Source organism: Suncus etruscus, chromosome 10, assembly GCF_024139225.1.
Source record: "Suncus etruscus isolate mSunEtr1 chromosome 10, mSunEtr1.pri.cur, whole genome shotgun sequence".
Taxonomy (NCBI): domain Eukaryota; kingdom Metazoa; phylum Chordata; class Mammalia; order Eulipotyphla; family Soricidae; genus Suncus; species Suncus etruscus.
The window spans coordinates 80,607,039-80,634,606 of record NC_064857.1 but is presented as its reverse complement, the minus strand read 5'-3'; the positions used below and the strand labels follow the sequence as shown (position 1 = coordinate 80,634,606).

The 27,568-nt window shown below is 54.1% G+C and overlaps 2 protein-coding genes across 2 annotated transcripts in view; both read right to left on the bottom strand.

Annotated features, from left to right (window-relative positions):
* Positions 1-27,568, bottom strand: part of SMAD2 (SMAD family member 2) — a 961,241-nt gene that overhangs the window by 842,841 nt on the left and 90,832 nt on the right. The window lies entirely within an intron of this gene.
* On the bottom strand, positions 98-27,255 carry SMAD7 (SMAD family member 7). The gene is made up of 4 exons (XM_049781561.1): positions 26,511-27,255; positions 25,062-25,115; positions 19,433-19,507; positions 98-2,088 (listed from the first exon to the last, which is right to left on the bottom strand). The coding sequence occupies exons 1-4, from the start codon at positions 27,118-27,120 to the stop codon at positions 1,550-1,552; spliced, it is 1,278 nt and encodes a 425-aa protein (XP_049637518.1). The 5' UTR covers positions 27,121-27,255; the 3' UTR covers positions 98-1,549.

The window sequence follows — 27,568 nt, the reverse complement described above, 5'->3', positions numbered from 1 at the left end:
CATATTGATGGGCAAACCCCCAACTGGCCTAGTTTGAGGTCTGTACTCACCCCACACCCCCTCCAACCAGAAGAAAAAGGAGCTGGAGAACATGGAATCAAGTATACATTTTAAAAATTGTTTAATGGAACATAAACTCCTTTAGAAAAACATTCAGCCAGGTGATAACACCCATAGAAAAAAACACCAATCTTGTGTTTATCTTTTTTTAATTTGGCATTTGTTATTTGCATTTATATTAAAGCAAAGTGCATCTTTTCTTTATTTTTCTTGTTTTACACATTGCACAATACATAAATAATGATGTTTATAAAACGTCTTTATATTTACAAGTAATAATATATTTATATATAACATAAAATACATTTTTCTTTAATAAATCTCAGGTTTGTTTTTTTTAGGAGTCCTTTCTCTCTCAAAGCACTACAATGCTAAATTTCCCATGAGAATGCTTCTCTTGTTCATTTAAACCTTTGTAGTTAGAAAAATAGCTTATGTCAAAGTCTAAACATGCTCATTGAGCTAAGAGCAGTGTCAAAGTATCATACGAGTGTATGAGTTGTAGAAGAAATGAAAGAAGTTAGGGGTCAGCCCAGGATGGTACCTAGAGTTAGGATGGACCAAATCCTTCTTGGTAGGAAAGAAGGAGAGAGGGTGTCTCCCTCCCAGAGCTGCCCTCCTCGCTGGTCTAACAGCAGAGCTCAACACACAGGCCGGGAAGGGGACGAAAAAAGTGCTGAGCTGGTTTTCTGAGTCCAGGAAAAACCTGATGTGGCTGGGGCAGGGAAGAGGCTGAGGGTAACTCAGGGAAGCAATACTGTGGGGGTTGCCCTCAGGAGTCCATCTCAGAGTTCCAGAGGCAGAAAGAGAGAGAACGAGAGAAAGAAAACAACAACAATAACAACAAAAAAACAGGACACAGCAGCAGGGTGGCCGAAGGGGAGCAAGACAAGCAGAGAGAAAAACACTGGGTCTGGTCAACCTCCAGCCTGTCAGCTTAGTCGACAGACAAGGCTGGTGTCCTAGTGGGGAGAGGCGGGGCGAGGGATTCCCCAGGCGGCTGCTTTTACCCACAGCCACCAGCTAGCCTGCAGGGGTGCTGCCCCATCCTTCTGAGCAGGCCCCAAAGGCAGCCACACAAATAACCTCCGGGGAGCCCAGTGGAGAAGCAGCCACAGAAGAACACGCACACATGTGGGACCCCTTCTCTGCACACACATACTCGCTCTCACATCTACCCCCACAGAGCAAACGACCATCTCCTCCCATCCCCATCAGGGCTTGGCTCCTCGTTCAGGTGCTGGGCTCGGGGTACAGATTTTTCGCTTCTCCCTTTCGTACAGGGTTGAACCCTCAAACAATCGTTGTTTCCATAAGCTATTTCTAGGTGAACACAAACCACATAACCAAGGGGGACGAGCAAAGGGCAAGAAAGTGGAGACAGCGGACCAGAGTCTGCAGGACGGAGCAAGCACTCGGAGGAAAACATTAGCAGCAAAGTAGTCGAGGCAGGGCGGCTCATCGCTGCCCTGCCCCTCTCCCCACGCAGCTACCGGCTGTTGAAGATGACCTCCAGCCAGCACGGGCAGCTACTGATGAACTGGCGGGTGTAGCACTGGCCCCAGCCCTTCACGAAGCTGATCTGCACGGTGAAGCCAGTCCAAGGCTGCTGCATAAACTCGTGGTCATTGGGCCGCTGCAGGCTGTAGGCTTTCTCGTAGTCGAACGCCTTGATGGAAAAGCCGGGGAACACTTTGTGTACCAACAGCGTCCTGGAGTCCGGGTTGTCCAGTGTGGCTGACTTGATAAAGATGGGGTAACTACTGCGGTTGTACACCCACACACCGTCCACTTCCCGTGTGAGCTGGATGCCACAGCCGATCTTGCTGCGTACTTTCTGAACCAGCTGACTCCTGTTGTCCGAATTGAGCTGTCCAAGGCAAAAGCCGTTCCCCTGAGGTAGATCATAGAAAATGTCCAGGGAGGGCTCCTGGACACAGTAGAGTCGGCCCACTCTAGTCTTCTCCTCCCAGTATGCCACCACGCACCAGTGTGACCGATCCCCAGGCTCCAGAAGAAGTTGGGAATCTAGGAAAACAAATCAAACGGCACGGTGAGTGAGGATGCACGTATACAACACACATATGCCAGATCTTAGGATGAGAAGGGATGACGGCACAGATGCCCCATCCTCTCAGAACTCAGAATCCCAGTGTGCAGGCACAGTACGCCCACTTGGTCAAAGAGCAGACAAGCCAGGAGTCTGCCATCCTCATGCCAGGGCTGGATAAGACCTTGGGATACTGGGGAATCGAAGCTGGGTCGACAGTGTGCAAGGAAAGTGCCCTATCCGCTATGCTATGGCTCTGATTAGACCTTGAAGGCCAATTGCCAATGCCTCAGCATCTTCCGGTGAAAACCTGGACTCGGAAAGCTTCCGTCAGGGTCTTGGCACCATATAGTCATATGTGGAACCCGAGGTAACTAACAGTGAAACTGTTTAAGGGACTGGTTCAGGCCCCAGTAAGAATGCCCCCCCCCCCCCATGGGCTGGAGAGATAATAGCACAGAGGTAGGGCATTTGCATTGCATGTAGCTGAACCAGGATGGACAGTGGTTTGAACCCCAGCATTCCATATGGTTCCCAGTGCCTGACAAGAGCAACCCAAAGGCCAAAAAAAAAAAAAGGGGGGGGGTGATTGCGCCTCCGCAGCCCCCACACAGACCAACACCCTGAGCATAGAGTAGAGCTGAGAGTAGCTCCTGAGCACTGCCGAATATATTCTCCCATTCCCCACAAGCAACTAAACTAACAAATCAGACTCTGGCTCTCCAAACTCAAGAACCACAATTCTGCAACCTAGACCAGTTCCCAATTCTCAGGACAATACTTGAGGCCAAAGGAGCTGAAGGGGGTTGGGGATAGGGTGGGGTATATAGTCATAAACATGCATTTTCCTAAGGCAAAAGTTACCCGGTATGTCTGCAGCAGCTCTGATCATGACAGAGAAACCAGATTCAAGTGGCAAATGGCTGCATGCAGCATGGGTCCCCCCACCCCACCCCAACAGAGAGTCCTCCAGTCCGGAAAAGAGTTTATGTGCGACTAAGAGAGGCAAGACCATCCCGGAGGGGCCCAGTTTTGCCCTTTCTCCCTTCTTCCCTCCCTCCCCACAGGCCTGCATGGTTCCCCCCCACCTCCTGTCTTCACTGGGAGCCCCAGCCCCACATCCCAGGGACTGTCCTCACAAGGGGGCCCGTGTGCAGGGGGAAAGGGAGCCCCATGGCTGACATTCCGACTCCTCCTTCAGAGGGAGCCTCAGACGGGCCCATAAATCTCCTGTCAGCCAGGCTGCAGGAAGGCTGTGGTTTGTGGTGGCAGGGTGGAGACCGGAAGTCTTGTATTTGTTAACAAAAAAATGGAGAAAGGCAGCGGGTGGGGGGAGCCCAGTTCTTCTGAGGTGTCTCCCTGTGACCCTCAAGTTCTCACTCTGGGGTGGGGGTTGAGGGCTGGGGTCTCGGGCAGAGATAGGGAGAGTTGAGATTGGTTTTGTAGTTTGGCCTTTTAAAACACTTGGGAACTGGGCTGAAAGGACAGAGGATGGGGGTACAGTGCAGGGACTGAGGGTGGAGGGAGGCTAGGCACTCAGGCCGTGCTGCCTGGGGCAGGCTGGGTAAGCCAGGGCAGCAGCTCCATAGAGCTCAGTGGGCATGTTGGGACCTGGCAACCAGGCAGCACCAGGAACTTTTTTTCTCTGGCTTTAAAGCAGCCGCCCAACTGGCTGGGAGGTATCTAAGGAAGTAAGAACCACAAATGCATGGTGACCCCAAAGTGACAGGAGTCTCCCATGGACACCTTGCACCAGGACAGCTACAGCCAGTAAGAAAGCAGGTAGGGGAGTGGGTGGTTCATTTCTTCCTTCCCCTTCAGCCCTACCTCGCCAAAATTCAAGTCTAGAAAACTGGCAAAAGGCATCTAGAAAGCAGAAGCATGTGTGTAAATTTGTGTCTGTACTTAGGAGGCGTAAGTGTGAGAGTAAGGAGTGTTGTATATCCACAAGAGGGAGTAGTGTGTGTGTGTGTGTGTGTGTGTGTGTGTGTGTGTATGCTCGTGCGCATACTCATACAGACACTGGAATATATGGAAAAACAAGAGAGGGACAAGACTCTTGAGAAGAAGGTGACTCATCAGGCCTTAACTTGTTTCTGCAAAGTATCCATCAACTCCTAATAAACCTCGGAGCGCTGGCAATCTTTGAACTTGGTTGCCGAGGGAGTTGGGCTCTGGAGGCTGACAGAGGGACCAGAACATCCCTGGAAATAAGAATCCTCTGGCTTGGTACAAGTGCGCGCTGGAAGGAAAAAGCCCGCTCTGCAAAGCTTGGGGGAGGAAAGAAACTTGAGACAACTTAGGGTAACAAATCTGGCCTAGAAGGGCCAAGAGGAGGGATAAGCCCTGTTCAGGAGACCCCAGAAAGGGATGTGGGGGGCGTATAGTACTTGGCTTCCTGAACCTGCCTCCACTCATCCAAGTCAGGGCGGAGAGAGGATGTGGAGTGGCACCCATGCCAGCCTACTGGTAGGGCCTGGCTCAGATCAGTAACGGGGAGTGGGGGTCTATATGCACCAGACCACTGAAAGCCCACTGGGTCACCTTCCTGCTGCTTCCCCAATCCCCGGTCCTCCAAGTGTCCTAGCAACTCGTTAACAGGCCGCCCCAACCCTCATAGAGCATTGTCTCCAGCACAAACATGGAGCCCCCAACACACAGGTCAACTTCCACTGGGACCCCAAGTTCCTGCCATTTAGGCTTCTTTCTGGGAAACCTTTAGCATCTCTTCAGAGAAACAGTTCGCTGAACTGGACCACAGCCCACAGGGAGGTCCCCAGAATGAGGACGACGAGGCTGACACAAGAGCTCCGGGGCTTCCCAGGCTGGGGCTGGTGGCACAGGCAACCCCCCCTCCCTCCTCCCGCTCACAGGGACTGAGCCAAAGACTGGTGTGGACCAAAGGATGCAGGCAAGACTGGTCATCCTTTTTAACTCTCTCCTTTTTTTCTTTCTTTCTTCTTCTTTTTTTTTTTTTTTTTTTTGGTTTTTGGGTCACACAGGGGTTACTCTTGGCTCTATGCTCAGAAATCGCACCTGGTGGGCTCGGGGGACCAATGGGATGTTGAGATTCGAACCACCACCCTTCTGCATGCAAGGCAAATGCCCTACCTCTATGTTATCTCTCTGGCCCTAACTCTCTCCATTTTTATAGTCTTTTCCGAACTCTCCCCCACTGTCCCCTCCACTCTCCTTTCTCACTCCCCCTAAAACTGTATAGGGCCCTGTCTTAAAACTGTTTAAGTGCCCCAAAAAAGCTGTATTGTAAAAAGCAAGCTAATCAGATGCCTGTTCACCACCACCACCCTTTATGACAGTTCAGGGAATTTTGGGAGCAACTCCCCAAAAAATGCTGAATCGGCCTAAAAATTCCTTGAAGGTAGTCCTAGCACCTGTCCCCCACTCCAGGTTTTGAAAGGAAGGGGGAGGTGAGGCAGCAGGGGAAGGCTTTCCTTTCAGCCTGCCCGTATTTGCACTTGCATTAGGGAAGACCAAGCATACAGCCAGGAGCTCCAGTACACAAAGGAGCTGTTTAATTACCCCGGCATGAATGAACAGACCCACCAAGGCCCATGAATGAATCTTCTACCTGGTGGTGTCTCAAAGGCACAGAATGACCACACCTCAAAGCCACTTTTTAAGTAAGCTGGGAGTTTTCCACTGTAAAAATGTTTTCTTTGAAGGTGTGAGCAGATGAAGGAGGGAAGTGGAGGGAGAAGGAGGGTTAAGAGCAGAGTCTCAGAGTACCAACTAGGAAGGAACTGACCGAATGACCCAAGGGGAGAGGGGGAGAAGGGAGGAAAGAAGACAGACAGACAGAGCAGAGTCTCAGAGTACCAACTAGGAAGGAACTGACCGAATGACCCAAGGGGAGAGGGGGAGAAGGGAGGAAAGAAGACAGACAGACAGACAGACAGAGACAGAGAGTGTGCTGGCCCCCAAATACCCAGCTTAACTCCTCTATGACAGAGACACAGTGGGTAGACCATAGCAGCAGGAACCTGCAAAGTTCACTGTGCCGGGGGCAAGTGGGTGGGTGGGTGAGGACAGGCTACCCCTCTCCCCTATGGAGCCCCACAGTGGGATAGGCCTGCTAGGAGCCAAGGCAGGGGGGGGGGGATCCCAGCAGTAGAAGGCTGAGGGCACGGATGTAGGTGAACTGGGCTATCAGGAAGGTAAACACGGCCACGCCTGGCTGGCAGCAAGTCCAGGGTCCTCCTGGGCGCCACCAGGGGTTGCCTCACCCTGTCCTGCCCTTCCCCACCCCCAGCCAGATATCTCAAAGGTTAACAGCACAGCAGCGCCCTGCTCCCCACTCTGGCCAGTAAACAAGTCCACAGTGGGATGAGGGCATGAGATAATAGGGGATTTGGTGCCCGACATCGTTCTATTCTCATCTCAATATCGCATGAATGAAGACCCTAGTGATCTTGGGGGTGATCTACGTGAGTCCGGGATCCTTGGCTTAAGAGGAGAGAGACCCTAAGTTCAGAGGAATCTGGGGTACAGCTGCAGCCCACTGTGTGGGTTTACCACCTCATTCAGGTATGGGGTTGAGAGCTACCTTGGGGTGGGGATGAAAACAGACTAAAAAGGTTCTTGGTTCACCCTCAGTAACCTCATAAAGGCTCAGACACAAGTCACCACACCCCACCTCAGTCTCGGGTCTATAGTCCTCAGGGTATACACAGAGATGCTGGCCTGGGGTGCCAAAAGGTCCCCTTTGAAGGGCGAAGCTCTGTCCCACTCCCGAGTCCACTAAGCTGAGCTCCCCAAGCCCACCCCACTGCAGACTCAGCTCTGTTACCAGACTGCCCACCCCCTGAGAGTTGTCCATGAATGACACCACCATGCTCTGGAGGGAATGGGCTTAGGCTCTACCCTGAAAGGGACCCCAAAGTCTACTGCATGTGGTCATTGGCTGTAACAGCAAGGCTAAAGGGGTGGGCTGGGCTGCACCACTAGTCTCATCACCCAAAATAGCCTCCTTTCCTGGGTGTGCTTGGTGAACAAGCAATTTTCCACTTGGTAACTCCATCCTACCACATCTGTCCTGATGGACTGTGCATGGGCCCCCTTTTGAGAGAGGTGCTGGACTAACACCAGCCAATGGGAAAGGAGAAACTGAGTCTGATTTGAGTCAGTTTTCCCCCATGTGAACTGAGCCATGCAGGTGGGTGAAGGGGAAGATCATCTCAGACCTCTCAAAGTGACAATTATATCTCTCTCCTTGTAGCCTGCGTCCAAGGTGTCCATCACTAATGTGAAGGAGGCTGGGGGAGTGGGGGTGAGGAAAGGTGAGAGCCCAGCTTCAGGATCTGTTCACTCTGCAATGCCCAGACACATGCCCAATATGAGCTATGTAGTGGGGGCAGCTCTGTGGCCGAGATGCCTATCATCTTCCAGTGCAAGAAAAGAACTTTTAGTAGCACAGGGCAAGAGTTTTGCATTTCATTTGCAACAGAAGAGAATCCAAAGGAAAAGGCAGCCTGCCTGAGTCAGATTTTGGAAACTAGCATGAATAAAAGAAAGAGCCACAAACTTGCAGGCTCTCTCTCCTAGCTTCCACCTCTGAGCCTCACTCAACAAGGCTCATCAAGGTCAATCCCCGAGATGAGAACCTAGATTCTCAGATCCTTCTTCCCAAGTCCTTTCAGGCTGGGAGCCCGGAAGTTTCTCACCCATCTACCCTCCCCTGGCTGGCTCCTCTAGCTGGCAGATCCACTGGGCCTTCCAGACAAGAGAACCCTGAGTCACCGGAATACCTGGGCTCAATGCCCCCCACCAACTGCTCCTGCCTGCCCCTCCCAAAGCCCCTTGAGCATCCCAGTGGCCGCCTACTCCCACCTCCCCCCCAGCCCAGGGCTCCTATTTTGCCATCCTAGAGTATAATTGTGGGTAACATGGGCCGGGGAGAGGAGGCACACAAATCAAACGCTGCCGTCGCTGTCTCGCCAGCCCGGCTGAGGCGGCTTCCTGTGCCCCAGTCTTCAGCCATGCAAATTAGAGCGTGTACACAGCTGCCTGCCTGCAACCCAGGCCAGCTTGGGCTCTCCGAGGCCGCAGAGGAAGGGTGGGGACGCCCAGCCCGGCCAACTCCATTCATAATATTTACAGTAAATGAGCCTCTTTGGCTGCTATTTCGTGTACATCCAAGCCTCAATACTGCTTAAGTTCACATTTCAAGACTTCCACTCCAAGACAAATGCCCACCCCCTCACCCCCAGCTCTCTTTAGAAAGGGGGTTCAGTTCACACACCTGGACCCTTGGAGACCTCACCCCTCCTCCCATGGTCTGCCTGCCCACTGGAGAAGCTCCTGGTCACTCCCAGGAAGACGGAACCTAGAGAAAGATGTCCCAGTCAAATCTTGACCCCAAGTTCAGTAACCCCAAACCATATTCCACAGTGGGACTCCCAACTAGGGATGTTCACAACCCAACAAAAGCCTTCTCTTTTTTTTTTTTTTGTTTGTTTTGTTTTGTTTTTGGGTCACACACAGCGATGCTCAGAAGTTACTCCTGGCAGGCTCCCGGGACCACATGGGATGCTGGGATTCAAACTGGAGTCCATCCTATGTTGGCAGTGTGCAAGGCAAATGCCTTACTGCTGTGCTATTGCTCTGGCCCCAAGAGCCTTCTCTTAAAACACCCTGGAGCTTCTGGTTTTCTGCCTTTTACCTATCGCTTGTGCCTCAGTGCCATGTGCAGGGAAGGTGAGAATCCTAACAAACATAGATTGCACCATGCACATTTTGGATTCTGAAAGAATCCAAACCCCAGAGGCATGGGCTGGCTTTTGCCAGGCTCTGCTTTTGCTGCAAGTCACATATTTAACACAGGCCCTGAACACTCAGCACACTTGCCCCCACCTCTTCCCGTAAAGGGTCCCTGAAAGTTATTCCAGCCCCTAGAAGCAGACCTGAGCCCCAGCCCTCACTGCCTCACACACCCTCCCCCATACGGCCTCCCCCATCCATGCAACAGCTCTAACTCAACGCTTGGTTTTTCTAAAGGGGGACACAGAAAAGTGTCCCAAGACATGGCAAAAAAGAGTGGAGAAACAAAAGTTCTTTTCATCTCGCCCCTCCCCACCTCCCATGTTCTCTAACAATTATGAAAACTGTTCAGGGGACGGCATTTTGAACATTGACTGCATTCCGGCCAATAAATTCCAAAGCAGGATCTGATGGAAAAGCTTCCCTCCTCCTCCCAGCTCCCTGCCTCCCGCTCGCCTCATTCCTCTCTTTACAACCCAGCACCAGGCCCCAGGCCCCGCCAGGCCAGGCCTCGCTGTTCTCACAGGGAAAAACAACGCTTGGGCAGACTGGAGACAGCGAACAGACTGGAAAAGTTAATCATTACTTCTGTCTGCCTCCGTAACCTAATCTCCCTGGCTTTGACACACTCCCGTTTAGGCCAGCCCAGCCCTGTTTTCCCCCCCCCCCCAAAGCACCCACGACCTCCAAGGCCTGAGGTTCCCCTCTCCCAGGCCCTCCCACCCTAGCCTGCAAGGCGGATCAAGCCAGAGGCAAGTAGCCAGCAAGAAAGCGGCAGCGTGTGGTCCCCCTCCCCCCATGGGAGCCCCAGAGGCCTGCGCCCACATTTCAGAGCGCTGGGGCCTCCAATCTGGCTTGGATTACCGTGCAGAGCTGTACCCCTCCTCCTCGGCCCCCCTCACTGCACAGGGGCAGACTCAGACCCGCTCTCCCCTTCCTGCCCCAGCCCACCCTGTGGCCTTTGGGGGAGTATGCAGGGACACAAGGCGATGGGAGGACACTCCAGTCTGGAAGTACAGGAGCCAGCCAGCAGACCCCTCTGCTGAACACCTCCCACCCCAGATCGAAAGCAGAGCCCTGAGGAGCTCATCTATTCATTCACCCAAATCCACTCTCAACAGCAGAGAAGTGATAGACTGTAGATGAGGGAAATAAGAATGAATAGCAGATGATCACATCAGAAGGAAGGTCTGGGCTTTGTAACTTCAAGCGTCTCCTTATACCTCCAGGAATGACCTCTGAACTAGACTTGGCCCCTGATCATGTCAGGTGTAACCCTCATAGAAGACAGTTTTAAAGAAGGAAGTTTTGACACATGACAACATAGGTGAAGGCCAAGATGGATGTGAGATGCTACTGTGGATGATGAGGCACCAGGGTGGCCCAATTCATGGAGGTTTCCAGGGGCCAGGGGCAGAATAGGGACAGGGGGCAGTGTTTAGGGGTGTATGATGTCACAGGAAGAGGAAAGGTTCTGGCCCTAGGTGACGGGATGGCTGCTCAGCCATGTAGTGGACTTCGTGCTATAATTCATGTAGAATGGTTTAGAAGGGGGACCAGTGAAACAGCTCAGGGATACAGGCTGAGATTGCCAAGGCCCCAGCACCACATCACAGGGACCCCAAGCATCAGGCCTGATTGGCCAGTATCACAGGAAAGAGTACCCAGAGCCAGGAGAAAAATGAAGGTGAGAAGAAAGGGTTGAGAAATGGTGAATGGAGAAAATTTATATTGCCACAGAAGGAAAAGAACCACCTCCATGTCCCAATGTATGGAGGCCCCCATAGGAAGGCGTCCTCCTTCAAGACACAAGCTCCCAGATAATGAGAGTATGCACTTCCCTGGGAGTAAAGCCCTGAGCATTCACTCCCCATTGGGCATTAATTAAAGATGGCCCCACTTGGGGCCAGAGAGATAGCATGGAGGGCAAGGCGTTTGCCTTTCATGCAGAAGGTCATCCGTTCGAATCCCGGGGGACCATATTATGGTCCCCCGTGCCTGCCAGGGGTGATTTCTGAGCATAGAGCCAGGAGTGTGTGTTTTTGGGTCCGGGTGTGACCCAAAAAAAAAAAAAAAGGCCCCACCCTACCTCCATGACTAGACATAAAACACCAGTGTTCACGGATCGAAGGGAGAGACAGCTCAATGGGCTGGATCATAAGCGAGAGCCCTGGGGTTCATACTCAACTCTGAATGGTCCCCAAAACTGAGATAAGAGCAGCCCCCAAATCCCATGGAGTGAGACAGCAAACAAAAGGTCTCTCCCAATGCTGTTTCAGGGACCCCAGTGCCTGACTAAGGGCTCATTGAAGATCTAAGCTCTGGCTGTCACCCCTTCTCTGTTCACTGTACATCAACAAATAGGGGAAGTGAAGGGGCACGAGCGCATGCCTTCTGGCCCTACAGGATCAGGGTTGTGTCTTTCACAAATTGCCCACTGCTCCCCCGCAGTCCACATGGAGTCACATCCTGCCCCAGAGTGTCCCAACCTCCTAAGGCCAAACTACCCGCAGACCCGCCATCTTGGGGGCAGAGCTAGGCACACACACTTAAGTGTCTGTGAGTCACTACAATCACAGGGATAATCTGATGGTTCCTCCCAACCTGCTCACATATGGGGGTATCCATCTAGACAGCTCTTGAGGTCCCTTCGGGACTCCCCTTGAGACAGGCAGCAGAAGGTCACTGCCCCACCCCGACCCATGCGGCAAGTCCTGGTGGTGTTTCCACACCGGGCCTTGCCACCTCCATGGGTACAGCCTCTGCCCCGCATCCTGCTCTGTTTGGACAAGTTCCCCTCAGCCAGTGTTCAACAATGCTTTTACACACCCCCGGGCTCTTGTTGTATTATGAAAACAAAACAAAGCACGCTAAGGAAAAAGCTGAGGGGGGGAACCACACATGCACTCACACACATACAAGCATTTAGCCACACACAAACTAAAACATGCACACATATATCTACTGACACTCATACACAAATTCATGCACTCAGCCACACACATGGACTCACATATAGATACACAAATGGACACACGTTCTCTTACACACTTCTCTGGCTCCAGCCTGATAGCACTGGCAGCCCCTGTGGGCACTGGTGAGGCCTCCAGGTCAGCACCATGGGCTTTTAAAAGGCCAAGGAAGGCATGGTTGGCACAGAGCTTCCTGGGAGGTGATACGACACCCCTCCTCATTCTCACAGGAGAGGGGGGGGTCGGGGTTTGGGGAGCTGCAGGACCTCCACAGGCCCACCCCACTCCCAAGCAAATCGCCTCTCCAGGGCCTGGAGAACTGGCTCATGAGTGACTGAGAAGGGAAGGATGGGGCTTGGAGGCCTGAATAAAAGTTTCTAGTCATCAAGCCATCCAGGCCCCTCTGTGAAGGGAGGAAAGACCACAGGGTACCAGCCTAGGGCCTGAGTCCATTCCAGTCACCCCTACCCAAAGTCTCAGGGCTTTTCTTTACAAGTTAAAACTGTGCTGACACTGGGTGGGGCAGAGTGGAAGCCTTGAGGCCAAACCAAAACTCTCCTCCAGCCAAGAGCTTCTGGCCTGCCAGGCTGGGGAAGGAAGCGGGAGAAGTCATGAAAGATTCCTTAGTAAATGGGAAAGAGGGTCACTTTACAGTTCAACTCAAGGTGACCTCTGGTAAAAAGGAAAAAAAATTAAATAATAAAATAACAGAGTTGTCAATCAACCAGCCCCTTCCTTAAGGAAAATAGCCTCAAGGCTTTGGTAGAAATGGAAGAAGGGAAAAAACAGACACAAAAGCACACATACCAACACACAAGATTCACACACATGCACAACCACATTTACACACAAGATTCACAGACATTATGTACACAAACACATCCACATTCATACACAACATCCACTCTAGCACACACTCATGCACATTATGGAGTGCACGCTTCCACACGTATCCGCACCCACACAGGCACGCAGCAACCCCTTTGCACTACCTTTCCCGAACACCTCGTTTCTGGAGAGTGCTCATAAAGGAATGATGCCATTTCCTGTCTTGTCCCAATAGTTCCTCTTCACTCACAAGGTGAAAGTTACCACCCTGGTGGATGGACGGCCTGTCCAGCACTGCACTAGAGGCTCCTTCTCGGCAGCCTCTCAGTCCACGGGCAAACACTCCCCACCTTCCAGAAGGAACAGCCGTTCCACAGTCCAACTGCTGGATCTATCTCCTTAGGGGTAGGGGCATGGCAGAGAACCCCAGCCTGAGCCCACATTTCAGAGTGTGGCTGTGACCGAGAAAACATGGCTTTCTTCGTGTGCTGGAGCCACTAAATTGAGAGCTGTGCCTCAGCAGTTAATAATATCTTCCTGCTGAAAATAGCCCCAAGAGGAAGCCCGTTCTGTGACAGTAGGCGGCCAGCCAGATCGGGCCGGGCCGGCCATTCAGCCTGGGGAGCAAGATGGTAGGGCAGGCGGACGGTGACCTCCCTGTGGCCACGAGGTACAGTACAGTACCTTCCAGGGCCATGACAGCCAATGCCTGTTTTGCAGCCCCCAACAAGGGGACTTCAGGACATCAGCCCAAACGACCTGGAAGAAGGCCTGGGGGTGCCCAGCAAGGGGACAGACGCTGCCCAGGTGCTAGTTACCTGCTGGCAACCACGCTTAGGCTGGCTGAGTGGTAGGGCACTGAGCCGGGCTGGCCAGGGGAAAGTTGCCTGGGACCTGAGGAAACTAGGACAACTCACTTTGCCCCCAAGGAAGGTCAAGCTGGGTAAAAAGAATAACAGGGAACTTTCCAGCCTCTCATTCTCTGCAACCCACATGCGAAAGATTCACACAGAGATGTCACTGCCTCCTCAGGTAAGTCTGACATAGCTTCCACAGGCGACCTCACAGGAACTGGAGCAAACTGAGTCGAACAACAGAGATCCAGCCCACTGGAGACAACCGGTCTCTCCCTGTGCCGGAGATAGTTGTTATTCTCCCACTCTTGAAGCACCATCACCCTGAGAGCTGCAGGTGTTTCCAAAGCCCCCAAGTCCCTCTCAGTAAAATTCTACTGGCATACTCATCCCAGCCACCGCCTACATCTGCAGATGTAGGCCTGTACCACCTCCAAAAGGAAGCCTGCCCTCAGGTCACCTTTATGTTGTCATTTCCAACAACAAAGCAACCTAGGCAGAGGAGGAACAAAAGGACAAGCACTTCCATTCAGGGTTTCCAACAGAAACCTCAGTAGAGCAAAAGATAGTCTAGTTCTTTAGAACTCAAGAGTCACAGACTGGACCACCCAGAAAAGGGACAAATTTCACCCCACCCAGACCACCCCTCCACTGTCGAGTTCCCATTGGTCTGCAGGTTGCAATCGGTACTGCCACCAGCATCCAATGGAACCAGAGCATCCTAGTGGTCCTGATTAGCAGACAGGCCTGGCCCTTAGCACCATACTCTCCCACCGGATTTAGACACTTGCTTTTACAGGTGCTGCTTGAGCAAACAGATGTGGACAGAGAAGCCTGCAGCAGGGGTGACCCAGAGGGGACAGGGGACTTTCAGGGACAGAAACAACCAAGATGAAGATGCAAAGGGAGTCAACCATGACCAGGAATCCTCAGTCCTGCCTTTTTCCTCTGCCCCTTTGTCTGAGAAGCCTAAGAGATTCCAGCCCTGTCAGGCTCTATGAAGGAAGTGAAGGATGGGCTGGGGTGGGAATGGGGAGGGGGGTATCTCGGTGCCATCTTTAGTCCAAAGTGTGCGTGGCAAGTGGCCTCCCTGGCCCTGGCTGTCCTGTTCTGCCTCAGTGACAGGAGGCAGCAGGCCCATCTAGTCTGGCCGGCAGAACAATCCAAATTGGCTCCCAAGACTTTTCATGCTGTCACCAAGCATTTAACCCGTCTGATGCCTCACACACCCTGAGGCAAAGGGAAGCTGGTTTGTTATTTATTTATTTAAGGGGTAGGTGTGGGAGGGGGTTACTGCTCAGGGCTCTCCTGTACTGGCCCAAAAGGTTTCAACTCTGGGTGCCCCCAATCTGCCTACAAGGCAACACATATCTGAGACAGGTATGTTCCAGGTATGTTCTAAGATGCTGACATTGAGGAACAGGAGTCTGGCTCTCTAGAGATTCAGGCTGTCACCTCTCTCTGCTTGGGGTCACACGTGCCAGTCCTCAAGGCCTCCCCAGGCCTGTGCTCTGGAGCTGCTCAGAGGTGCTCCAGCTGCTTCCTCACTCCCTCCCGTGACATATGATAACTTTATGACACACACACACCCCCCAAAACTGCCCTTCCAAGGCTGGAGAAGACTCAAAAATACTATGACAGGTGACAGGTACTTTGGTTTATAGGACCAGTGTAACTCTGACCACCAGGGGCAGGGGACACCACCTCCTAGGTGTGATAGGACTCTCTCCATCCGCAGGCAGCCTGGACGCAGAGCAAGTTGCCCAGCTCAGAGGCAGAACTGAGATGAGCCTGGAGGTCCATTTATGGGGTGCACACTAACCTAAGAGCATCCCCACACCCAAGCTTGGGTCCAAGGAGGCCGTGTAGGGATCTTAAATCTTCAGCAGAGGCACAGACCTCTCTTGGGTGAGTGAACCAAGGTACTCCCAGAAACAGGTACAAGACCAAGAATGAGGGACATCCTCAAGGCACTTCAGCACTGAGAGGTATAGCCTCTCTTCCAGAAACCCACACCTGCACCTCTTCATAGGATATATTAGATTTGCGGGGGAGTGGCTGTGCTCAGGGATCACTCCTGGAGAGGGGCTCGGGAATCCATCTGGGATGTGGGGATCAAACTTGGGCCAGCCAGTGCCCCGCCCACTGTACCATGGCTCCAGCCTGCCTCTTCTGAAGTTTCAATAACTACGAGTGGCTGCTGGACTCCAGGCCTGTCCCAAGTATGGACAGGATGGCTAAGACCCAGCCAGCTTCTGGGGGTCTTACATTAAAGTATGCGCAGGAGGCAGGAGAGGGAGGCTGGGTTGTGGATGAATCTGCTGCCCAAGACCTTCCAACTCAGAAGTGACACCGAGGGCCGGAGTGATAGCACAGCAGAAAGAAGTTTACCCTGGTTCGAATCCCGGCATCCCATTATGGTCCCCCGAGCCTGCCAGGAGTAACCCCTGAGCGCTGCCGGGTGTGACCCAAAAATCAAACACTCCCCCCCCACAAAAGAAGTGACACGGGCACTTCCCAATCCTAAACCTGGACGGAGGCAAGCTCACCGGGGCCCTCCCAGAAAGTACAGATGGAGGCTGCCAAAGACAAGAGCTCTGAACACATGCTTTCAATTACCCAGGATGCAGCGAAAGCTCTGGGAGCAAACCCTTTCCATTGCCACTACCGAGCAGGGCCTTCCATGCCTGCCATCTAGGTCAGCCCTCAGCAGGACAGGGCTTCCGGGGCCAGGACACATTCCAGCAGGGAGGGCTTGTTCTGGATGGAGGTGCCACCTTCCAAAAGGCAGCAGCCTAGGAGCACTTGCACTTGGGCTGCCAAGTTACAGTTAGTTGGCACTGCCACCCCCACTCTTTCCCCACCTCCCACCTGGGTCTATGGGAGAGGCCTGAGCTCTGAGCCAGCCCACTCAGATGTCTGCAGAGATTGTGTGTGTCTGCAGAAGGTGTGCATGCACACGCACGTGCACGAGCACACGTGTACACACACGCACACACACACGTACACACACACACACACACACACAACATGCACAGAGCAATCCATCTGTCTCAGAGAGCTGGCTGTCAGAAATGAAAGTACAATCTCCTGGAACCGAGTCCCAGCCTTCTAAAAATGTGCTGTTTTCCCAGACAGGGAAACTTGCGGGTGGGGGGGGTGGGGGTGGGACGAGGGTTTGGGGGGGGGTGGGGTGGGGGGAATCTGCTCAGCTTCAAATCCCCAAGGCTGGGCCTGTTGTCTCTCCCGGCCAGCTCAGAGCTGCTGCAAGGTTGGAATTCCAACCTGAGCCAGCAGGCCCTCCCAGGGTTCCGACCCGCCCACTCCCCCTTCCTTGCAGGAAAGGGAAGGGCCAGCCTTGGAGTCACCCCGGCATTTCAGAAGGGGAGGGGGGCAGGCCTTGGCGCGCACCCTGCCCCCACCTCCCAGGCACCACATTTTCACATTCGGCTGTTTTTTCTTTCCCTTCTTCCCTTGCCAAGAGACTCAAGCCCTGGCTCCTGCGGCCGACCTTCCTCCCTCCCGCCCTGACTGAGCCCCATTCATTGAGGCCCTGTGGAGTGGGGCCCGGACAGGAAGGAGAACAGGACCCCCAGGCCTTCGAGGAGGAGACTGCAGAGAGGTGACAGGGGGAGCCCCGTGGGCACATTCACCTCTCCCCACACGTCTGCACCCCCTCCAGAAACTGGCCCTCCCCACCCTTCCCCCCCATCGCAGGCCCGGCCCCTTTCAGCCCCTGCAGGCCTCTTCCTCTGCAAGGAGCCACACCCGGGCCACCCCACCCCGCCCCCTGCGGAAAGATCAACTTCTTGGAAAGAAAGCTAGAAGAAGCCTGGGGTTTCTCCGTTGGTTAAAAAAAAAAAAAAGAAAACCCGCGGGGCCCAGGCCACTAAAATCGGGGAGTGGGGGCTGGGAGCTCGCTCCTTCCAAAGGGTATAACCCTGCGTTTTTCCTCCAACGCCGTCCCCTCCCTTCCAGACACCCCCAAACCATTGGCACCAGCACACAGTTTCTTCAATTTCCCCCCACGGCACATTATTAATAAACCGCTCCAACTCCGAACGGAAAAGAAGAAAGAGTTCAAACTTTGAAGCCTTGGGAATTAGTAAATCAAGAGCTAAAATTCAAAACAAATGCTCTTTCATGTGCAGCACCCCCTCCTCCTTCCTCCTTCCTTCTTGCAGTTGGGTTAAAGCCTCTTGCTTCCCTTCAGAGGGGCACTGGGCCTAGCCCACCCCTCTTTCTCCCCTGCAGCTCTGGGTCCTTCTAAAGAGCTGTAATTACCCCTGGGGGACCGGCTGGGGGGGTCATTCCCGCTGCACCCATGTTTTCCTTAAGGACTGAGCAGCCGTCTTTGTGGGGGGGGGGACTCAGAGCCCACCCATCTCAGAAAGGTCTGGGCGGGTGGGGCCAGCTTGCTCGAAGGGCACCCCTGGAGCTGCTGAGAGGCCTGTACTCATTTCCTCCAGCATAGGAGACAAACATGATGCTATCCACAAGCCAAACCCTCCCCCAAACCCCTTTTTCCAAGTCACCACTTCCTGGTGGCTTATTCATGTGGCTTCAGGGGCTGCGGATCCAGGCACTCAGAATTAAAATCCCAGCAACATTCTAAGACTGTTCTTTTACCCAGAGACCCTCTGGTCTCCTCAGCCTTCTTTCTTCCTTCCAGGACATGCGGGGCCTCAGAAAGTAGGGGACATGCCACACACACCAACCCATAAAGCACCAGGCCCCAGCTTTGGGCAGGCCCGAAACTCTTCCTCCAAGGAATACTCAGTCCTTCCTTCCCAGTCCTCATTAGAACCTTCGGGTCAGGGGTCAGCAGCACAGCGGTAGGGCGTTTGCCTTGCACGCAGCCAACCCACAACGAAAGGTGGTTCAAATCCTGGCATCCCATATGGTCCCCCGAGCCTGTCCGGAGCGACTTCTGAGTGCAAAGTCAGGAATAACCCCTGAGGGCTGCCAAGTGTGACTCAAAAACAAAACAAAAAACCCTTTGGATCACTTCAAGGGTCTTAGGTGATGGTCAGAACATCCTGCACTGAACTCACAAACCAGGGTCTCTCTGAAGGCCACTGGCCCTGAAGGGCTCAAGAGGACTTGTCCCCAATCCATCCACTCAACAAAGCATTAGCAGTCAAAGGTAACTTCCTCACAGAGTGCTCCAACCCTCCCACTCCCCAACATATGCCCAGGATTCACCAGAGACCCTGATCCAAACCAACCTTCTAAAGGCAAGACTGAGCAGGGCCTGGAACCTGCAGGGTGTTCTCCCAACGCCCCCCCCCCCCCCCCCACAGGTGACAGGCGCTTCACTTTGGGGAATTCTTAGGAAAAAGTCAGCGATAGCCCAGGGGTGAGGAAGCAGGCAGACTCAGGGAAGTCTTGAGACAGACAGCAAAATGCCCCCAACGCCCAATGAGAGCTAAAGACTTCCTCTTCAATGTGGCCTCCTCCCTCCCCATAGCCTCTTGTCCTTTAAGAAAGATGCTTCTGCTCAAACAAGCCCAGCTTCTGAGCCCTCAGTTCCTCTCTCAAACCCCAAGGGTCTGGGAACCCCCCTGGCAGTCTTAGAACCAACAGGCCACAGTGCCCACAAGCTCTGTGCTAGGGGCCTGCACTGACTTTCACAAGCAGACAAGGAAGTAACCCCATTCCGGTGCTGCAGTGGACCACAAGCAACGAATTCCTGGCCAAGTGAATACAACCAGCCCTGAAATCCTCAGGGAACAATGAATAAAAACCACAAGGGTCCCCAGGTGGACACCCCCACCCCCACCGCCCTCACTTCCACTTCATCCAAGAAGGTCAGAGCAGATGGGGTCCCCAGGACCCACTCCCCTCCATCTCCATTCACTACCAGGTCAGTAGAGAAAAAGGTCCCTTACCTGAAAGCCCCCCAGGGGCCAGGTAATTTGTTCCCCCTGTTTCAGCGGAGGAGGGTACAGCATCTGGACAGTCTGCTGTGGATACAAAAAGAGAGAGGGAAATAAATACACAAATAAATAAATACAAGCACCAAGATGAATGTTTAAGCAACTCCTAAAAGGCATTAAAGAGAAACCACACATTCCGATGGGCTGACTCCCGCCGCGCGGTAGATTATTAATGTCTGCCCAGGCCCCGCTGCCCATCATGAGACAGACCACAGCACCTTGTCACCCGTCTGGGCTCCAGGCGGCTAGTTAATCATTAGTCCAGTCAGGCTCCATCACAGATGGGCTGGAATTCCTTCTCTTTTTTTTTTTATTGCAAGTTGGGTCCCCCGCCCACTGCTTGGAGGAAACCAGGTAGTCCCCAAGTCAGAGGTTTCCCTTCCCAAATTTTGCTACCTCAAGCCAGCTGCTGTCTCTAGCCATTGATTCCAAGGTGGGGGTGGGTTCTGGAGCCAAGCCTCACACTCCCTTTGCTTAGACCCAGGAGTCCTGCTGCTGTCCCCCCATGCTCGGCTTCCCCCTTAGTTCTGGGAAGCTGCACAGTGCCAAGGAGCAAACCTGGGCCTCCCCTCCTGCATGCAAAGTGCGTGCTTCAGCCCTTTGAGCCCTCTCGGCCCTGGGCACTCTTGTCCGAGTCTTCAGGACTTTCTCAACCTTAGGGTTGGGCTGAGGGATTTATTTCCTTTGCCATGATGACTGTAACGAGCTAAGGAAAATACACCCAACTGTAGAGCAGCCCAAAGAATCCTACTGTAAATCTTTGCCATCTCCAACCATGTCAAGACCTTAATCTGCAAGGCTGGGGCAGGAGGGGACCTGTCCAGCACCACCACCACCACCACCCCCAGCCTAAACTCCCTATCTTCATCTCTTCCTGGACCAGCCACCCCAGACTGGCCTTCAGCACCTCAACCTCCTTCCTGGAGCCCAGCTAGTAGGGAGACTCCTGTGGTAGAGAACTGATCTTGGCTACTTCAGAGCCCAGACTCTCAACTTCCCCTTCCCACGGTTTTGTCACCTCAGGTGCTCAGCGGTGACCTACATGTTGATAGCAATCCGTTGAGAAGCAGCAACAGAAAATAATGCCCACAAACCACAGCCAATCCGGCAGAAGCAGACACACATAAGCTCCGGTGAGCTTAACACACCACTGTCAAGGCCGAAGTCAACGGCCAGAGAAGAGAACCAGGACTGCGCCCCTGACCGCAACCCACACTCCGGGTCCAGTTCTTACCAGATCCACACAGTCTTTTCAGGACAAGACAGGCCATGAAATGGGAACAGTAACTACAGACAAGTTTTCCATGGGGCCCTTTACTAGCCAAGAAGCTGGTTCTATTTTCTGGTAAAGAAACCAGGAAGAGAGAAGGGAGCCCATTCTACACATTAACTACTCCAACCTCCTCTGGGGTTCAGCTCCCTGGCCCCCAACCCTGACTTGAAGCTTCTCATCCTCTCCCACACCCTTGTGTACTGGGCAAACAACTTTTCAAGAATTCTCCTGAAAGGAGGTGCAGGGTAGGGGGAAGCCAGGGAGGGATGGCAGCAGGCAGAAGAGGAAAAAAAAAAAAAAAAAACGACTGTGTAATCACATCGGATCAGGGTAAAGGATAATTCCTAACAGGAATATACAGTTTTACAGGATACACTTAATCAAATAGAAAACAATAGGGGCAGGCAGGAAATGGAGCCGCTTGCTAAATGGTGTACCCTGCGCTCTCTAAACTACTTTGATGGCTTTCATCATGTTCTAGACAGAGGCTTCGCGTGCCCCCCTCCCCTGCTCAGAACGGAAGACACCCCCACATTAAACACCATGACTTGTCCACGGCCACTCCCCCCGGCCCTGGCTGGCTGCGTCCCAGAGCCAAGGTGTTTCAAAGGGAGAGCATGGCATCTCGGGGCTGCTGGGACCACAGTCAGGGTGTTAGCCTCGGCAGATCAAAGGTGCCAGTACCGCACTGGCAACCACAAGTGTTTTTTATGAAATGCTGCTCTGCCCTTCTGCAGTGCCTTTGATCTCGCAGAGATTTACAAACATTAATTAGGCCTCCCTACCACTCCTGTGAAGTAGGCAAAGTATACCTGCCTGACATGCACCCAGGTAAACTGAGGCGTCATTGACTAGCCCAGGGGGCCACCCAGTGAGCTGCTGGGCTCTGCTCATGAGTTCACCCCATGGCCCAGTCCCCCCAGCCCCACCCCGGGGCAGGCCAGAGCCGGGCAGGTGGGGAATGTTGTCTTTCCCTGCACTGTCCAGACAGGCCAAGCTATTGCCAGACTTGTAAAGGTCAGGGACCAGGCCCAGAAAGGTGTGAAGTTAGGGTCTGGAGTTCTACCTGTACCATTTGCTCCCCAGAGCCAGGTAGGGCACAGACTAGACTCTCAGCTCTCCGAGGCTAAACCTCACCAAGCCCTAGTGTGTGGTGGGGGGCTCTGGAGGCCTTATTCCCTTTTCAGAAGGGTGCCGAATCCCTCTTTCTTAGTAAAAAGATTCTCCCAGAGTCAGTATTTTCTTATCAACTTAGTCCTGTGCTCCCTAAACAACCCCTTATCCAATACTACAAATACAACCCAAAGTATCCCAGCCCCAACAAGACACCCCAGATGCTCCAACCCTGCCTGTCCTTCAGCACAGCTCAGATGAACCCTGGTAGAGGAGGACAATCCATCCTTTAGAATCACCCCATTTTTTTTTTCAGGCAGACACATCATCAAGCCTGTTGAATGAATGAATGCCCCAATAAATGGGCAAACGAATGAATCATCTAACTCTTTAATCATCAGGATTGAAAAGTAGGCCTGGAAAACTTAAAAGAGCTACGTGAGTTAAGAGGTGAAGGCAGGGCTAGATGGAAAACTTGGCTGGGTTTTGGAGGTTCACCAGCCTGCGGGGATTGGCCAGGGAGTCAGGGCCTAAGCAGGTGGTGAATGCCAGAACCCACCCCCACCCCCACCCCAAGCCATTCTCCAACCTTCAGCTACAGGACACAAGAAGCAGCTCCCATAGCAAGCCTGGGCTTGAGAAAGGGCTGTAGTGGCTGCACATAGGCTTAGCATGTGAGGCCCTTGAGTTCAACCCCCAGCACCACAAGCATCCACCTTGGTAGCCCCCACAATAGCAACCCCTCCTGACCCCCTCACCTCAGTAAACCTGAGATCTAATTCCCAAGAGCACTTAAGAGCTCCTTAAATGATGGGCTGCTGAGAGGGAGTTTCCTCCGACCTCCAACCACAGTCAAGACCACCTTGCCCCAGATTAATTACCTGTCGTTTTAGCACTCCTTCCCAGAAGGGCCTGCTGGCTTGTGACCACTCTAGTTGCCATATGCAGGAATGCCCTGCTTTTAGCCCTTGGGTTCCCACAAAGGCTGTGGGTCCCAGTCCCTTTCCAATTTGGGGGCTTTGCAGAAAGGACTGACTCGGTCATGCAAGCCAGCTAAGATTTTAACAGCAGTCCATGATAAAAATCTTAGACGTGACTCTCACCTAGTAAGCCAAGATGAAAAATTCCAATCCAGGGCTCAGGAACATCAGAATGGAAGTGACTGATCTCTCTTCCCCAGGGGGTAAAAGGAGGGTGGACAAAGCTTTGAGTAGCATTCCATTAGGGTGTCTGACAGCAGTGCCCCAGGACACACCTCCCCCTCTCAAAAAACATACCAGACCCAGTCAGTCCCCTGGGCCCACTAGACCTCCAGCAGCTCCTTCCATGGGGGGCAAAGCCTGTGAATACCCCCAGTCTGTCCTCACTTTTTCTTGCAAACACAGTGTTTTAGTGTAAGGGAACCCAGCTGTTGGGAAGTTTTAGACTGGCAGGTTAATCACTTCCTATTGGCTGACCTGGAGAGGTTTTTCTCCCCCCTCTTGAAAATGGCACATTCCTGTCTTTGTGGCTTCTCTGTTTACACACATTTTGCTACCTAATGTCAGCACTTGCTAATGAATAAATACATCACTCCTCTCACTGAAAATGAAGTCCAGCCCAGCAAGGCCGCTTCAATGCTGCGGACAGACTATCTCTGCAGTTAATTGGGGGGAAAAAATAAAACGGGGCAAAGGGGTCCGGGTTTGAGGTTTCTTGGAAACCGATCTTTACTTCTCGGCCAAGGTGACTGCTCTCCAGGAAAATTGCCTGATCGATCTATTGGAAGTCCCGTGGAGAAGTGACCTCAGGAAAGACTGCCTAAGTCTGGCTGCCAGAAGTCACCTAGTCCAGCAACATTCTTTCCTCTTCAGCAAGAAAGCAAGCAGCAGGGTCCTCTGCTCCTCTGAGCTCTAACTTGTGTTAGCAATAGCAGAGAGCTGGTTATCTCCTCATTAATGACCATTTATCTGCTGTTTTGTATAATCGAAAGCAAAATATCACATGCTCTGCAGCCATTTTATTAGGCAGGCCCCAGGCAAGGGGCCAAAGCTTTCCCAACCAGAGGTGGAGTCTCCGGAGGAGGGTTGGGTGAGCAGCCTGCTTCAGTTACACCGTTCATTAAAGTATTTAATTTATGGCAACGCCCCAGCAAAAGTTTTAATTAGTGGGGCTGAGGGGGGGGGTCACCAGCCAAAAAAAACGAGGCGGAAGAACTACGAAATGGGGCCCAACCCTGCATTTTCCCTTTTCCCAGAACCCTGGGCAAAGAAACACACCACAAGCCGTGCATTTTCCAGCCACCAGTGCATAGGGCCCAGGTTACAATCCCGGCTTTGAGCAAAAGAGCGTCTTGCTCAAGTTCAAAAGGAGCCTGGGGCCCCACTAAGGCACATCCCTGTGGTCACCCCAAGTCTGGGTGGGAGAGATCCGCTCTCTCTTCCCCCCTGGCCCCGGTGAGCTCCAGAAGGGCCAAGCACAGCCTGCCAGAAGCTGTGGGCAGACAAGCACAGAGGGCCGGTGCCAGGCTCCAGTGAACTTGGTTGGACCCTGGCTCTGTGCCATCTGTGACAGCAAGAGGCAGGCAGCTACATTAGAAACACTCAGAACCCCCAACAACTCCTGGGGAACACAGGAGCACCCGAAGGTGCCTCCGCTTCTGAAAAGCTGTTCTCTTCTCTCCCTGCGAATCAGGGTACCTTTCACAAAACTGCCTTTGCTCATTTATGGAGCAGGTCCGACACCCCCCAACCCCCTGAACATTTCCTTGGGTGCTCACAAACCCTCTGAATTTTCCCATCAACCTGTCCTATTTGGCTCCCAAGTCTGGGTGGATCAGAGGACATTTGTCCCAACAGAGCCAACTTTGGTCAGAGTGCAAAGACATGAAGCAAAATAAAAAAAGGAACAAAAGGCAATGCCTGTCTAGGAACCGTCTGGAGACAAAAGAGACAGACTGACACACACATACACACACACACACACAACACAGCACCGGCACCTTTTGCAGTCTGCCCAGACTCAGCCACATAGAAACCCAGAAAACCCTCCAACTTTCAAGTCAGTGGGTCACACCAGCCTCTACAAGCCGGGCCCAGAGCCTTTCTCTCCAAGAGGCAGCCCAGACATAGAAGTCACGTTCTAGCTGGAGGCTCCAGGTCTCACTTAAGAAGAGGGAGGATATATGTTTATTTTTTTAAAAAGCCAACTACTTACCAGTTGGTTTGAGAAAATCCATCGGGTATCTGGAGTAAGGAGGAGGGGGCGACTCTGGAATGAAAAAAAGTAAAGAGAAAATAAAGGCCGGGCCATGAGAACGAGAGATAGAAACTTATGATAACAGAGGCATTCTTTTAGCCCAACTGTTTGTCTTAGCTGTGGGGGTTGGAGGCAGGGCCGCGAGGCGGTGATTGCCTTGATATTTAGCTGTCAGATAAACAAAAGAGGCCGCCTGGCGCCAGGCTCGGCGCTCCGTTCCTCCACGTCTGCGGCCGCCGCCGCCACCGCCGCCACCGCGCACGGCCCTCCCAGCTGCAGCCCGCGGTCCGGCCTGGCCCGGCCGTCCCGCACTCCTCGGTTCCCAGGGCAAGGGGGGCCCGAGCCCCGTCACTGGCCTCCGAACTTCAAATCCCGCTTCCCCACCCTGCCCACTCCTTAGACTCAGACACAGACACACAGACACACACCCGCCCCCGCCCGCCTCCAGGGGCGCAATTCACCTTCGCGCCAGGCACACGAGGCGCCCCTTCTCCAGCCCACCCGGGAGAGGCGCCCCGAGTGTGCTGGTGCACTTGGGGGGCTCCAGGCCCCCTCCTGCCGCACATCAGCGCATTATCGATCAAGGGACCGCCGTGAAGACCGGGAGGACCTTTGGGGGGGGGTGATGGGGGGCCACCCGGATGATCCCCGGAGGGCTCAGGGATGTGGTGGGAAGCCAGAAGGCTTTGTAGCCCATTCTCGGCTTTCCTGGGGTGCGCGGGGTTAAGAGGGGAAGCAAGCAGGGCATTACCCCAACTTCTCCGGACTTGGTTGTTGTCAGTCCGGGGAGACAAGAGTTGAAGCAACTAAGCAATTCAGCATCCTCTCTGCTCCCCAAGCTCAAATCGGCGGGGGGCCAGATATGTGGGTCCCGCCTGTGCCCGTTGCGACTCCCCAGCATCCATCACCCAAGGGGCAGACTTGCCCTGCTTTTTTTGCAAACAAACCCCTCCTCGGACTTCCTTGGCGGGCTTGGACAGACTCCAACTCGGCCACACAACACAACACACCTCCCTCAACGCCTTTCCGGGTGTGTGTGTGGGGGGGGAGGCGAGCCCCCCAATTCTTTTCTGCACCCCTTCCCTACCTGATCCGGAAGCGAGGGCGTCTAGTGTTTTGTTTTTTTGTTTTGTTTTAACCGCTTCTCGGTAGCGAAATGCGCCCTAGCAGTTCCCACAAGGCCCCCCTCGGGGCAGGAGGAGGAGGAGGAGGGAAAAAAAGTGGCAGGGAAGCTCGAGGGAACCCCTTTCCGTTTCCATCTCTACCCTCCACTTCCACCTGCACTGGGGTCTCCTCTCCTCTCGTCTCGTCTCCCGCCCGAGCCGTGCCAGGCGGGGACAACCACCCACCTACCCACCCTGTGGCCAGGCAAAAAGGTGGGCGCAGAGCTCCAAGAACTCGGCTCACCTAGTTCGCAGAGCCGGCTCAGGTGATGGGGATTGCAGCACACCAGCTCGGGGTTGATCTTCCCGTAAGATTCACAGCAACACAGCCGCTTGACTTCCGAGGAATGCCTGAGATCCGGCCACCTGAACACTTTGCAGAGCAGGAGCGGGAGCGAGAAGGACGCGGGCGGCGGCGGCGGGGGCGCGGGCTGCGCGCCGGCGGGCGCCCCCGGGCCCAGCCTGCAGTCCAGGCGGCCGGGCAGCAAGAGGCACGCGGTGCGCGTCCCGCCGCGGGACTCCACGGCCTGGAGCAGCAGCTCCAGCTGCCGCTCCTTGAGTTTCTTGAGCACCGAGTGCGTGAGCGCCTTCAGATCCGCCTCGGCGCCCCCGGCCGCGCCGGCGCCCGCGGCTGGGGGGTGGGGATGCTGGTGACCTTTGGCGCCCCGGCCCGCCTTCCCCAGGCAGCAGCCGGCCCTGCCCGCGCCGCCGCCGGCCCCATGCGCCCGGCCGTCCGTCGCCGCGCCTTCTCCCCGCAGCTCGCCAAGCCCCGCGCCCTCCTCCTCGTCCTCGCCGCCGGGCGCACGGCTCCTCCAGAGACGCCGGACGAGCGCAGATCGTTTGGTCCTGAACATGCGGGGCGAGGAGGCGAGGAGGAGAGTCGCGGGCCGGCTAAGGAGCGAACATGACCTCCGCACACCATGAAGGAGGCGCGCGCCGAGTTGGGGCAGCAGGCGCAGGCGGCAGCAACAGCAGCAGCAGCAGCAGCAGCAGCGGCAGCAGGGGCCCGGGCAGGCGCGGCGGTGGCCCGAGGGGCGCTCCGTGGCATGCGCCAGTCTCCCGGAGGCGCGCTCCGGCGGCCCCACCACGCGCCGAGCGCGGCTCTCGGGCCCCGACGCAGCCCGGAGGAGGACCGCGGGCGCCTCTTCTTCTTCTTCTTCCCCGGAGGCGGCGAAGCCTCTGGCTCCGGTCGGGGTCGGCGCCTCCCCGAAAAGACGCCCCCCCACAGCGGCTCCCGACTGTCAGGCTCGCCAGCCTCGGCTCGCTACATGGAAGACCCGCGGGGCCACGAGCCGAGAGGCA

What these genes read in the sequence shown, in the direction of transcription:
- SMAD7 (XM_049781561.1), bottom strand. Translation starts at nt 27,120, where the DNA reads ATGTTCAGGACCAAACGATCTGCGCTCGTCCGGCGTCTCTGGAGGAGC. An exon ending in GGATTTTCTCAAACCAACTG is followed by an intron (nt 19,508 to 25,061) that starts GTAAGTAGTTGG and finishes TTGTATCCACAG; the next exon opens with CAGACTGTCCAGATGCTGTA. An exon ending in GGCCCCTGGGGGGCTTTCAG is followed by an intron (nt 2,089 to 19,432) that starts GTAAGGGACCTT and finishes TTGTTTTCCTAG; the next exon opens with ATTCCCAACTTCTTCTGGAG.